This window comes from Grampus griseus (genome assembly GCF_964374135.1).
Source record: "Grampus griseus genome assembly, chromosome: 15".
Lineage (NCBI taxonomy): Eukaryota > Metazoa > Chordata > Mammalia > Artiodactyla > Delphinidae > Grampus > Grampus griseus.
This window is the reverse complement of record NC_139009.1, coordinates 62690896-62704395: the sequence shown is the minus strand read 5'-3', so window position 1 is coordinate 62704395 and position 13500 is coordinate 62690896. Positions and strand designations below refer to the sequence as shown.

General features: G+C 42.6%; 1 protein-coding gene across 5 annotated transcripts in view; it reads right to left on the bottom strand.

Moving 5' to 3' along the window:
* Positions 1–11489, bottom strand: part of DGUOK (deoxyguanosine kinase) — a 36110-nt gene extending 24621 nt beyond the window's left edge. For 4 of the 5 annotated variants that reach the window (XM_082672658.1, XM_082672660.1, XM_082672657.1 and 1 more), the window contains exon 1: positions 11312–11489. In XM_082672658.1, coding sequence (XP_082528784.1) covers positions 11312–11453 — 142 coding nt within the window. In that variant the 5' untranslated portion in view covers positions 11454–11489. The remainder of the gene's footprint in view (positions 1–11311) is intronic. The other variant, XM_082672661.1, reaches the window with a different exon arrangement.
* Between the last annotated feature and the right edge of the window lie 2011 nt (positions 11490–13500).

Here is a 13500-nt window from a genome sequence, read left to right as displayed (position 1 = left end):
GAAAGAAAAATGCAGGATGGCTCTAATGTAGCTCAGGAGATCAAGGAAGGTTCCTCTGAAAAATGTTACCTGAGGTGAGACCTGAAAGACAAGGACTGGTCAGGCCAAGAGTGGGGGAAAGGTTGGGAAAAGAGAAAAACGGCGTACAAGAAGACAGAAGAGGTATCTGTGGCCCTGAAGTGACAGTGTGGTCAAACGAGGGAGAAGAATGGCTCAAAATGAGTGTGGAGAGGCTGGTAGGCAGGCCAGGGCCAGGTCACATGGGGGGCCCTGTACCATGGTAAAAAGTTTGAATTCTATTCTAAGGGCAATGGGATATCAGTGATGATGGGTTTTAAGCAGGGAAATGACCATGTCATTTTTAAAAGACCAGCTCATTTTTAAAAGACCACTCCACCTGCTGTTGCACTGATGCAGAATTAGGCAGACCAGTTAGAAGATAACAGTAGCTTCAACCAAGGAGAGAGCAGAAGAGGTAGAAAGCAGTGATTGCTTTGAGAAATATTTTGGAGATGAAATTAACCTAGTACCACAACATTCAAGTTCTCTTTTCCCATTTACACCAACATCTAGCCCATACCTTCCTGAATTCCAGACTCACTATCTAAGAGCCCTCCAGACATTTCCACTTGGATGTCCTAGAAACAACTCAAAGTCAATATATTCCATAAATGAACTCATCATCTTCCCCACCAAACTGAGCTTTCTCCCATATCCCAACCGCAGGGTAAGACAGCACTATCCACTCAGTCAGGACTTCTTCCTTCTCTGCCAAACCTCAAGTGGCCACAAACTGCTTTTGAACCTGCCTTCTAAAATTTCCACATCTGTCCTTTTCTCTCTATTCCCACCTCCTGCTCAAGACCAGGCTTTCATTTCTTGCCTCTCAAACTCTGGCCTTGCCCTCTTCAATCCATCATTCATACTGCAGCCACACTGAACACAAAGTAACACTGCTTAAAATCCTCTGGCAGCTCCCTATTGCCTTCACAACAAAATTCAAACCCTTTAGCATGGCCTATAAAACACATCAAAATCTGGCCCCTGCATAGACCTCTCTGCCTCACTTCCCTTCAGGCATCCTGAGCTCCCAACGGACCAAACTCTTTGCAAATCTAATCATGCCATGCTGTCTGCTGCAAATGTAACTTTGCATATGCTTTCTCCTCACCTGGCCAACTCCTACTCAATCTTCAGATTCTGCTCAGATACACCTCCTGTGTGAAGGCTTTCAGGACCCTGATGCCTCTAAGTTGGATTAGCTCCTTTGTGCTTGGCCTGGCAATCTGGGTAAGACTCCATCACTGCCATTGTAATTCTGTTTCTCTAAGTAGAAGATGGGGTTCCTTCAGGGCAGGAACCAAAGCCCAGACTAATGACCTAGCTGAATGAATAAAACAAGTAATACATTATTAATTCCACTTCCCTACGAAACCCACATTTGTTGAAAATCAAAACATGAACCATAACAATGTGCTTGGAGCTCAATCTCCCCTATGAGAGGTGATCTTTCTCAAGTGAGTTCTACCCTTAGGAGGAACCCAAATGGAAGGAAGAGAAGGAAGGGGGAGGCACCCTTCCAGTCAATTCTATCAGCCACTCATAGTTACTGATCAGGAGCAAAGAGACATCTCAGCAGAAGAGCCCACACATCCAATATCTGACATTTATTACACACCACTCCAACTCCTCTCTGAACACACAGGGTAAAGAACAAACACATAAATCTGTACATCTTGTACAGTCACACTCATCTCTCAGTCCCACCTCCACCCAACTCCTGTGTGCCTTTGCACATGTGCTCAGCCTCTGCTCCTCCCACACTTCAGTGAACAAATGCCTTCCCCTGCTCTGCTCAGCCTGTGTCTAAATCCCTTCCCCCACTAAGCATAAGGCCCACCTCTTCCGCAAAGTTCAGGACATCTCCAGCTCACACCAAATTCCTACCACATTGGGCAGCTGAATCAAACAAGCAATATTTATTAACTGCCTCTGATACATTTAGCATTTAATTGTTTTGATTGTTTCATGAGCCTCAATTTTGGTTTCCTAACAGGATCTGAATCTCTGAGGTTGGATCACAGGAATCCACATTTTTAAAGCATGCCCCAAGTGATCGTGAGGCAGACTTATACTGGAGATTGCTATCTAGAACAATCTGATCACAATCAACAGAGGTGGTTTTTTAAAAATATGGGTTCCAAAACCACATCCCAGACTACTAAATAAAACCCTTTGGGCTTGTCATGGAGTGCCCAACAGAGTTGCAGGAAATACAAATTGGTTGAATTTGTTTATTATCAGATACCTACCTGTCCTGAATAGTCCCTACTTTAAAATATTTGGCACAGATAGTCAATATTTAGATTGCAGGTTGGTGATTAAGCCTAAAACATGGTCTCTGGCTATGGGCTGAAAAATTATTTTAATTAATATGAAAAGATGAAGGTAACTGATTTGTGAGATGGGTGGGGTTGAATGGTTGTTAGAATTACTTAAATTTTTTAAAAGTTAAAAACAACCACCCAAGGAACGATTGCAGATGGAAAGGAAGGGCGCTGAGGGTTAGGGCGTACCAACTTCACCTCTGAGATCAGAAGGGCAGTCAGTACTCTGAGAAACCGACTTATGCCATTTAAACACACAAAACCCGGAATGCCAATAAATGAGATGTAATGGGAAATATACAGTTCCAATTAGAAACAGTCACACCAGGGCAACATCCCCACCTTGCACACCATCCCCCATTTCAAAGCTTTTGGAAATCCAGTTTAGCAATGAGAAGCCAGAGTTTCAGCAAAGAACGACAGTAAATCGTGGTGGAAGATCCTAGGAGCTTTGCCATCCATGATGCTGTAGGGCTTGGAGAGCCTGGGTAATTTTCCATAGGGCGGCATTTCTTAAAACTGCATTCCAAGGGAACTCAGCTGCGCCAGGCACCACCCACAGATATGGAATAATTATTTTAAAAAATAATTCAAAAGTATGTATTTATATTAAAACTAGACATAACTTTTTTAAAGCTATGATACCTGACTGTAATAGTTTTTTTCTTCCTTTTAAGTAGTTTTGTAAAACAGAAATATAGATCAATGGAACAGGATAGAAAGCCCAGAGATAAACCCATGCACATATGGTCACCTTATCTTTGATAAAGGAGGCAAGAATATACAGTGGAGAAAAGACAGCCTCTTCAATAAGTGGTGCTGGGAAAACTGGACAGATACATGTAAAAGTATGAGACTAGATCACTCCCTAACACCATACACAAAAATAAGCTCAAAATGGATTAAAGACCTAAATGTAAGGCCAGAAACTATCAAACTCTTAGAGGAAAACATAGGCAGAACACTCTGTGACATAAATCACAGCAAGATTCTTTTTGGCCCACCTCCTAGAGAAATGGAAATAAAAACAAAAATAAACAAATGGGACCTAATGAAACTTTAAAGCTTTTGCACAGCAAAGGAAACCATAAACAAGACCAAAAGACAACCCTCAGAATGGGAGAAAATAGTTGCAAATGAAGCAACTGACAAAGAATTAACCTCCAAAATTTATAAGCAGCTCATGCAGCTCAATAACAAAAAACCAAACAACCCAATCCAAAAATGGGCAGAAGACCTAAATAGACATTTCTCCAAAGAAGATATACAGACTGCCAACAAACACATGAAAGAATGCTCAACATCATTAATCATTAGAGAAATGCAAATCAAAACTACAATGAGATATCATCTCACACCAGTCAGAATGGCCATCATCAAAAAATCTAGAAACAATAAATGCTGGAGAGGGTGTGGAGAAAAGGGAACCCTCTTGCACTGCTGGTGGGAATGTGAATTGGTACAGCCACTATGGAGAACAGTATGGAGGTTCCTTAAAAAACTACAAATAGAACTACCATACGACCCAGCAATCCCACTACTGGGCATATACCCTGAGAAAACCATAATTCAAAAAGAGTCATGTACCAAAATGTTCATTGCAGCTCTATTTACAGTAGCCCAGAGATGGAAACAACCTAAGTGTCCATCATCGGATGAATGCATAAAGAAGATGTGGCACATATATACAATGGAATATTACTCAGCCATAAAAAGAAACGAAATTGAGTTATTTGTAGTGAGGTGGATGGACCAAGAGTCTGTCATACAGAGTGAAGTAAGTCAGAAAGAGAAAGACAAATACCATATGCTAACACATATATATGGAATCTAAGAAAAAAAAAAAAAGGTCATGAAGAACCTAGGGGTAAGACGGGAATAAAGACACAGACCTACTAGAGCATGGACTTGAGGATATGGAGAGGGGGAAGAGTAAGCTGTGACAAACTGAGAGAGTGGCATGGACATATATACACTACCAAACGTAAAACAGATAGCTAGGGGGAAGCAGCCGCATAGCACAGGGAAATCAGCTCAGTGCTTTGTGACCACCTAGAGGGGTGGGATCGGGAGGGTGGGAGGGAGGGAGACGCAAGAGGGAAGAGATATGGGAACATATGTATATGTATAACTGATTCACTTCGTTATAAAGCAGAAACTAACACACCATTGTAAAGCAATTATACTCCAATAAAGATGTTAAAATAATTAAAAAGTAAAAAAATAAAATGTATATAAAAAAGAAGTTTTGTATTTTTTTTAAGACAAATTTTTTAAAGTATTCCCAGGGGTCTCATAAGAAAGGCGTTCTCTGCTTTTCCACTGCTACGCTGGCCTCCTCCTAATGAGCAGAACATCTGTATGCACCAAAGTCTCTCTTCTTCAAGCAGGGCCAAATGACAAATGCCTCCCTCTGTCTCTATGCTGAGCACTAGCCTCTTTTGATATCATTATCTCAGACTTATCACAATTAAGTTAGATCCCAGCTTAACTGTTCTCTTTCAATATACTTTTTAATATCATGAAATTTGGGAGGTATCAGATGTCATAAGCAGCATTAAATCTTCCTTCAGGGCCTTGGCTATCACTGTACTTTATTATGTGTGCCATGACTTGAGAAAGGGTGGGAGGTACTTTGTTAGAGTACATTATATCAACATGTTGATTTTTATTAGCACCAGGATCGTCATTCCACAGGCTGGATCAAAGAGTTCTGTTGTTAACATTCATCTCTTCCTAAATAATAGTTCTTTTCTCCTACAAATTTTTCTATAAACTACAATGTCTGTTATAGCTACATTATACTAAAAGCTAGTAGTAAGATAATAGTATCTGATGTAACACTCAAAATGATGTATTATTTTAAATTTAATATAGTTGTAGTTCATGGCAGCCTCTTTAAATATACCATCATCTTCAGGCATTTTCTTCTGAACAAGATGTAAAACCCTGTACCAAAAAGCAAACAAAAGCAGTAAATATAAAGCTGCCTATCTTTAAACAAAAAAATTCTTCCAAAGAAAATTTAAAGCCTTTATTTCAGGAACTACATTTGATGCTGCATTCATTCATTCAACCAACAGATGTTTACAGAGTAGCCACTAATGGTGGGTACTATAACTAAAATGATGAAGTGAGCTGAGGTGCTGCCCTCAAGGAACTTATATCAAGGCTAAGCACCCAGGATCAAACAGGCTCTGAGCCTAAAAGCATTCTGGGAAAAAAAAATCACTCAGCTGACTTAAAAGAAACTTGATATATTTCAGCCCTGATTACTTTTATCTTCTTTTCATGAGAAAAAAAAACTTGTTGTTAAAAAAAAAAGTTCCTCACAGCTTCCAGAGTACAACTCAAACTTCTGCGTTTAGCATGAGACCCTTGCTGATCTGGAATGCCCTCACCACCTCTGCCCACCAGCTGATTCATCCTTTCACTGTCACCTTCTCAGTGAGGTCTCCTTGAACTCTCTCCAGCTCCACTTTATCCTTGGGCAGAGTTAATTACTGCCTGCTGTGGTCTACAGAGGCATCACACTGTAATTATTTGTTGACTCACCACTCTCTCCCTCTAGACTGGGAGCTCACTTTCTGAAGACAGGGACTAACCTTATTTCCTTTGCATCCTGAGTATCCGGCCAGGTGCTAAGAATGGAGATGGATGGATGGAATGAGGTGAATCACAGAAACAGAGAATCCAACTTATTCCAAACACTGTATATTGGATACAATGTTTGGATTAAATAGGTCTTTTTTTCCCCTAGAATTCTTGCCCAAATGTTTATACTTAATGAGAGTAAAAGATGACATTAGTGATGTTAAATCACTAATTTTGAATGCTGGAGGATATGTTATTTAGGGAAGCTCTCCACTGCTTTACATACAAGTCTCTAGATGGCAAAAGTGAGGTTTCTTCTCTGTTGGGTCTTTGAAAATCAAAATGAAAAAAACAAAAAGAAAAACAAAATAAAACAAAGTGAGACTAGTCTGAGTTGACTCACTGACAGTATTTCCTGCGGCGATCCTTTCTTCAATTTAGGTCTGTAATCATAAAATAACTGGCTTTGGAAGGCGATAATACACTTTAGTGATGAACACACTTAATAGATAGGCTAGGTATTTTATTTTTCAGATTTTAAGGGATTCTAGGTTCCAAGCTTTTGACTCTTAATCACACATGGCATATGGCTCATAACACAGGCTAGATGCCCTTACTTGCTACTTCACTGATCCATTTTCCTTACATGCTGCCATCTGCATCCACAGGATCAGATTAAGATGTAGAGCAGCAGGACTACAAGAAAAGCATATCTAACTCTATGATAAACATATCTAACTTCAGCTGGGACAGGGGTTCACCTTCCCCTGTTCAGGTTTCCTGAATGGATACTCTCATTTGGGGGGATGCCACCTGTGGTTAGAGAACAAGATAACTATTTGATCTGATAGTAAAAGCAGTTTACCGTATTTCCTCTGTGGACACCAATGACTAACTTCCACATGGATATCACAGCACAGGATTCAAGTATCTGGTAAACACTGAATGAGTACAATGGGCCAGGTGTGGGTTAGGTGCTGGTGACACAAAGATGAACAAGACACTACGTGGCTAACCCAGGGAAGGTACTGAAGGTGCAGACAATCTCAACAGAACTCAAGTGCTTGCAGCAGTTGAGGGTACAAAATGTTATGTGAGCACACAGAGGAGGAGGTGCCCCATTCTGTCCAGGGAGAGTCATCACAGTGTGTGGGGTGATGGAGAATAATAGGAGACAAAACTAGAAAGAGCCAGATTAAGGTCCCCCAGTCCACTTCTCATCAGTCACACTTTCTTTAGGCAACTGCATTCACTTCCAAGGCTGCAACAACTACCCCCACAAGTCAACAACTTCCATAGCTGAGATCTCAGCTCCAATCTGTCTCTTCACTGCAGGCACGTACCCTAATCTACCTCAGAACATCTATCTCTGTTTGTCTCAGAGGCACCTCCTCCAAGCATCACTCTTACCTCCCCAGACTTCCTCTTCCTTTATTCCCATCCTCAGTTTTCAGAGTCACTGTCCAAATTAAACCTCCTTATCCCTCACCTCCAAGTGGCCACCAAGTCCTGTCAATCCCACTTCCAAACTCTTTCTCAAACCATCATGTCTTCTCTGTTCCACCATTCTCTCTGTTCAGGCCTACATCTTCCCTCCCTCCAACGACTACAATAGCCACAAAACCTAGTCTGTCTACTCCAAACTCTATTCCTATTCATACATTCAACAAATTGGATGCAAGGTACGATGGGTACTATAGCAAACGAGACATACAAAGTGCCTGCTTTATGAAGCTTTCTTTTTATTTATTCATTCTAGCCAATTCCCTTTTAAAAATCAATGTGGCCATGGCACATACTGGCCTTAAGTCTTCAGTATCCTCCCACAGCCTACACGAGAAACTCCTAGCTGTTCAACGTCTGGCATATCCTACCCTTCCAAACTCTTGTTCTGCTATCCTCTCACAGGCCCTTTAAACTTCAGGCACAAGCCTGATATTAAAACTGCATGTTTCTTCAGGCTCTGCGTTGGCAAGTGTTACTTCCTGTGCCTGGAACACTCTTTCCTCTAGGGTAGGAATTCCTACCCCAGAGATTCTGAGTTTCCATGTCCAAACATAGCACTCATCACACAGCACAGAAATTATGTTTAGAAGTCTGCTCCTCCCACTTAGTTGTGAGTTCCTTAAAGGACTGCATGAGAACGCAAGAAGGATGCATAGAAATCTGGAAAGGTGAAGAAGAAAAGGTCAAGAAAATTGGGAGAGGCAGCTCAAACCTCACCTGATGGTCTGTCCAAACCACTTACTTTGTGAAATACTCTGTACCTCTCTGGGCTCTGAGGACAGAGCTTCCTTTAGGGGCATGTTTCCCAAAGTACGGGACAGAACATCTTTAAATAACACCATGAGGCAGGCAGCCCTTCTCATTCCTTTCAATGTTTCTGATTTGGCTGGAGAAAAACACACAGCTGTGGTGACTGGTCTCACTTTAAATTCAAGACCACTAAGTCCAAATGGGTCCTTAATGCCGCCCAGCAATTCTATATTTCTTCTGCTCACTCACCAGACTAGTTGTTTTTTTTTTTTTTGCGGTACACGGGCCTCTCACTGTTGTGGCCTCTCCCGTTGCGGAGCACAGGCTCTGGACGTGCAGGCTCAGTGGCCATGGCTCACAGGCCCAGCCGCTCCGCGGCATGTGGGATCCCCCCGGACCGGGGCATGAACCCATGTCCCCTGCATCAGCAGGCGGACTCTCAACCACTGCGCCACCAGGGATGCCCTCACCAGACTATTTCATGTCTTTCCTCTCTCCTCACACTCACTCTTGGCTGATCTTTCTTCTTATTTCACCGAGAAAACAGACACAACCAGAACACCTTCACCAAGTTCCTGCCACTCCTGCTAGAGTCAGTAATCATTTATGTTGCCATTCATCCCGTTATTAGGGATAAACTGTGCTCCTAGGTAAAGCCAACCTCTCTCCACTTGGGCAAGAAATTCCATTCCTTCTTGCTTACTAAAATCACTCTGGAAAGTCTATCCTCTCTCCTGTTTCACCAATCTTTTCCCTCTCTACCAGCTTATAAATATCATCTAATTCCTCTTACAAAAAGAAAAAAAAAAATGAAAAAAACCACCTTTTCAACCCTCTTCCCATTTCAGCTACCACCCCACGTCTCCCCTTTCTAGGAAAACTTGCAAATAGTTGTCTTAACCCACTGTCTCCAATGCCTCACCTCCCATTCTTCTGGAACTTATGCAATCAGACTTTCACCCCCCACCCCAACTCCTATAAATTGCTCAAGTTCACCAAAGAGCTCCATTACTTAAACAGCATTACACAGTCAATCATTCCTTCCCTGAACACCTTCGCTTGGTTTCCAGCATATCATTCTTTTGGCTTTCCTATTTCAGTGGTCATTCCTTCTCAGTCTCTTTTGCTGGTTCCTTCCTATTGCTTCAATCTCTCTAACATTTGCGTGCCCAGGACGTGGTCCTTTTCATCAACACACACAGGCTCCTGGCTTTAAATACCACCTAGATGTATAACTCCAGTCCAGGGAGACTCTCAACTCTGGACTCATATATCCAACTGACTATTCAACAATCCTACTTACATATCTAGTAAGCATATAAAAAACCTAACATGCCTAAAACCAAAAACTTGACCCTCTTCCCCCAGGCTGTTCTTCCCACACTTCTCCATCTAAGAAAACTGGAACTCTTGTCTTTCAAGTTGCTCAGGCCAAAATGATTAGAGTTATCACTGACCCCTCTTTATCTTATACTCCACATCCTCCTGTTACCAAATCCAGTGTACCCTACCTTAAATGAAAGTAGAATCTAATCACTCCTCACCACCTCCACTGTTACCATCCTGGTCCAACACATCATAACTCATCATTGCAACAACTTCCTGACACCTTCTATTTTCAACATATCAGCCAGAGTGATCTTTTTATAATCTAAGTCATATCATGTCACTTGACTGCTCAAACCTTCCAACAGTTTCCCATCTCAACCAGAGTAAAAATCCATAATGGACTATACAGTCTATACAATCTAGCCACCTCTTACCAACTGACCTCATCTCCCCCCACCTTCCCCCTTGCACACTCCACTCCAGCCACAACGACTTTCCGCCTGTTCCCTGAACACGCTTCCCACCTCAGGGCCTTTGCACTTGGTCTTCCCTTTGCCTGGAAGATTCTTCTCCCCATTATCCACATGGTTCACTCCTTCACCTTCTTCAGGTTTTTGCTCAAATGTCACTTTCTCAGTGAGGCCTGTCTTGATCATTCAATTTAAAACTGCAACTTCCCTCAATCCCTCATCCCTGAATTTTCTCCATCACACTCATTATCTAACATACTGTTTACTTTGCTTACTTTATATTGTTTATAGTCTGTCTCTCTCTACTAGGGTTCCCTGAGAGCAGAGACTTTTATTTGTTCTGTTCACTGCTGCATCCTCAGTGCCAGGAACAGTGCTGGAATATGGAAGTTGTTCAAAGGGCTATATGTTTAATTTGTAAACTGAGAAATTCTCAGTTTGCTGCTAGAATGTCTTCAATACTTAACACTTGCTAATCCCTTTTTAGGGCTCAGCACTTTAGCAGGTAAAAGCCTCAAGTAAGAATTTAGTAACATTAGAAACATTTAGTAACACTGAAATGTTTTTATTTTATTTTAAAATTATTTTTATTTAAGGTACTGGACTTCTATTCTCTCTTATAACAGTTATTTTTAATTTAACACACGTTTTTAAGTTTAAAAAGTGAGCTGCTTCTAAGAAAAATGCTAAGAAATTATAGTGGGAACAGCAAAGAGACATGGCAAAAATAGTGAAAGTGGTATTTGAATGACTGGAGTTTAGGAACTCTCTTGGGGTAGGGTTGCCAGATAAAATAAGGACACCCACTTAAATTTGAATTTTAGGTTTTTTTGTTTTAGTGTATGTTCCAAATATTGCATAGGACACACACTAAAATATTATTCGTTATCGGAACTGCTATTTTAAATGGGCATCCTCTTTTTCTCCCCTAAATCTGGCAACCTTACCTTAGGAGAACAAAGAAATTGCACCCTGCTCCTTGTCGCTTCCATTTTTCTCTACCAAAACAAGCTAGCTCTTGTCCTATCTACGGACTGCGTGGCTTTTATGCCTCAATAAACCTGTCCCTGTGGGAGAGTACTGAGGCCTGACGTCTGAAAAATCCAACTGGCAAAGGCCCACAGCGCACCTTGAGAGGGGTAAGGTTTGGCAGCTCAGAACAAGCAGTCCGGCCGCATCTGCTCGAGAGGGAGGGGGTTCCAGGCCCCCTTTCCCAACCTCTCAGGCACCTGCTCTGCGGAGGCCGAGGCTTGGCAGCTACTTTCCGGCCCTTACCAATGTTGCCTTCGATGGAGAGCCTTCTGGGCCCGCGCCCCGCGTGTAGACCCCTGGAGGGGGGCACACCCTCGAGTGGGCGCTTAGCCATGGACTTGGAGGATGCTCGCAGCAGCCTTAGATAGAGCCGGCCGGCGATCATCCCACCGATGATTCACGAAGCGATCACTTCCGCCGAGAGCACTTCCTCCCACGGTGTTCACGCGCTCCGGCGCGCCGCTGACGTCAGGGGAGAAGTGGGTGGGTTGAGTTGGCTTGAGGGGAGGGGCCAAAGGGACTACTCTGTTCTCGCGATGTTTGTAATAAAGAGTTGCAAAAAGGAAGACTCCTAATGTGGGGTTACGGGAGAGTTTAATGACAATTGGAGCTGGTACTGTGAGGTTCGCCCCCTCCGTTTCTGCGCACTGGACAAACAACGTTTAAAACGACACATAAGTCAAGAATTCCATCACCTTTGCATTTTTGTATCGCTTTAGAATAAATTTCATAACTAAAGACAAATAAAAATAATTGTAATTTTAAACGAGTTTTTTCCCCCAAGTGTTTGTTGTCTGGCTCTTATTCTAACATGGGAAAAAAATTGGACAGTTTTAAGTAGGAAAATGATGCAATCTGATGATTTACACAAATTAACTTTTTCCCATTCCCTGTAACTTGCACCACAGTGCTGGCACCTTATTGAATAAATTAACAAATTAGTTTGTCAATTACACCCCCACCTCTTATTTTGCCTCTTGAATAAAGTTCACTCAATCTATTTGCATAGTAGCCAAAAATTCCGTAAGAATAAAGAGGGTGGAGGCTTAGGGACTATGTGTGGAACTCATTTAAACCAGATAGATTGGGTTCTGTGGGGTTGAACCATGGCGGGGTGAGGAGGGAGGCGGGGCGGCTGGTGGGGATTCAGAATAGGGTTTGTAAAAGCTTGAGAAGAGCAAGGGTAGAGAGAGATTTGCTGGTGTATAGAACTGGAGTCTAGCTGTTGGTGGAGAATTGTGTTCTGCAGAGGGACAGGGACAATTCTGAGCTGCTGCCAGACTGGCTTTTTCCTGCCACACTCCATGGTCATAATGACTTCAGAACTAAGGATTTATGAAATATTGTCAGAGGGTGCGTCCACCTTCCCCGCTTGACTTCCACAAGAGTCAAACCAGGAGTTAACAGGCAATCTGGCATTCGGGCAGCACTCTTAGACATGGGAGTTTTTAGGAAACCAATCTGATTGCCAGAAGGTTTGGGGAGGGGCTGGTGGCTGGAACTGTTGTAGGAAAAATGGGGCACGAGAGGATGGTCATATCCCAGGTCTCGGGTGAGTCCCTGGGACAGGCTGCCAAGTGAGGGTCCTTGACTTCTCGCTGGAAAGAATTCAAGAGCGAGATATAGTAAAGTGAAAGGTTTATTTAGGGAGATACCCACTCCGTACAGCGTGGGCCATCTCAGAAGGCAAGAGCACCAGAGGTGTGGAGGTGGTTAGTTTTTAAGGGCTGGGTAATTTCATAGGCTAACAAGTGAGAGGAATATTCTAACATCTTGGAGAAGGGGTGGGGATTTCCAGGAATTGGGGCACCACCCACTTTTGTGCCTTTTTTGGTTGGCCTTGGAACTGTCATGGCACCTGTGGGTGTCATTTAACCTGCTAATGTATTACAGTGAGTGTGTAATGAGTCTCTAGGTCTCCTGGAAGTCAACTCTTCTGCCATCTTGGGCCTAGTAGGGTCTAATCGGCTTTTGTGGTATCCTATTCTTCTTAATGGTTGTGCCATTCTTTTAATGACTGTGCCCTGCCCCCTTCCTTCCTGTCTCAGGGTAACTGTTTGCAGAGCAGGCACAGGACCTTTTTCCTATATTGTTGTTTATATGGGATGGCTGAAGTGACATTTGTATATCATATTAAGCACAATCTATTAAAAAATAGATTGCAAATTTAGGATAAGCTGGGTGGAGCGCTAAAGGATATTGGAGCAGCTAAAGTCTGTCCCATCCCCCACTCCCTCCCCTGCAGCCACCTCTCTGTAGAAATACTACTTACATTTCTTTATCTATGGAAACTCTGACTTGGGAAAATATCCATCGAAAAAAGTTTGAGAGGCTGTCTGCACCCTTATGGTTTCCCTTGCCTTCATTGCCCTCAGGGTCACTGTGAAGGGTAAATATGGAAGTTGTTGGCAGGTTTAGGTGCAGACAGGAAA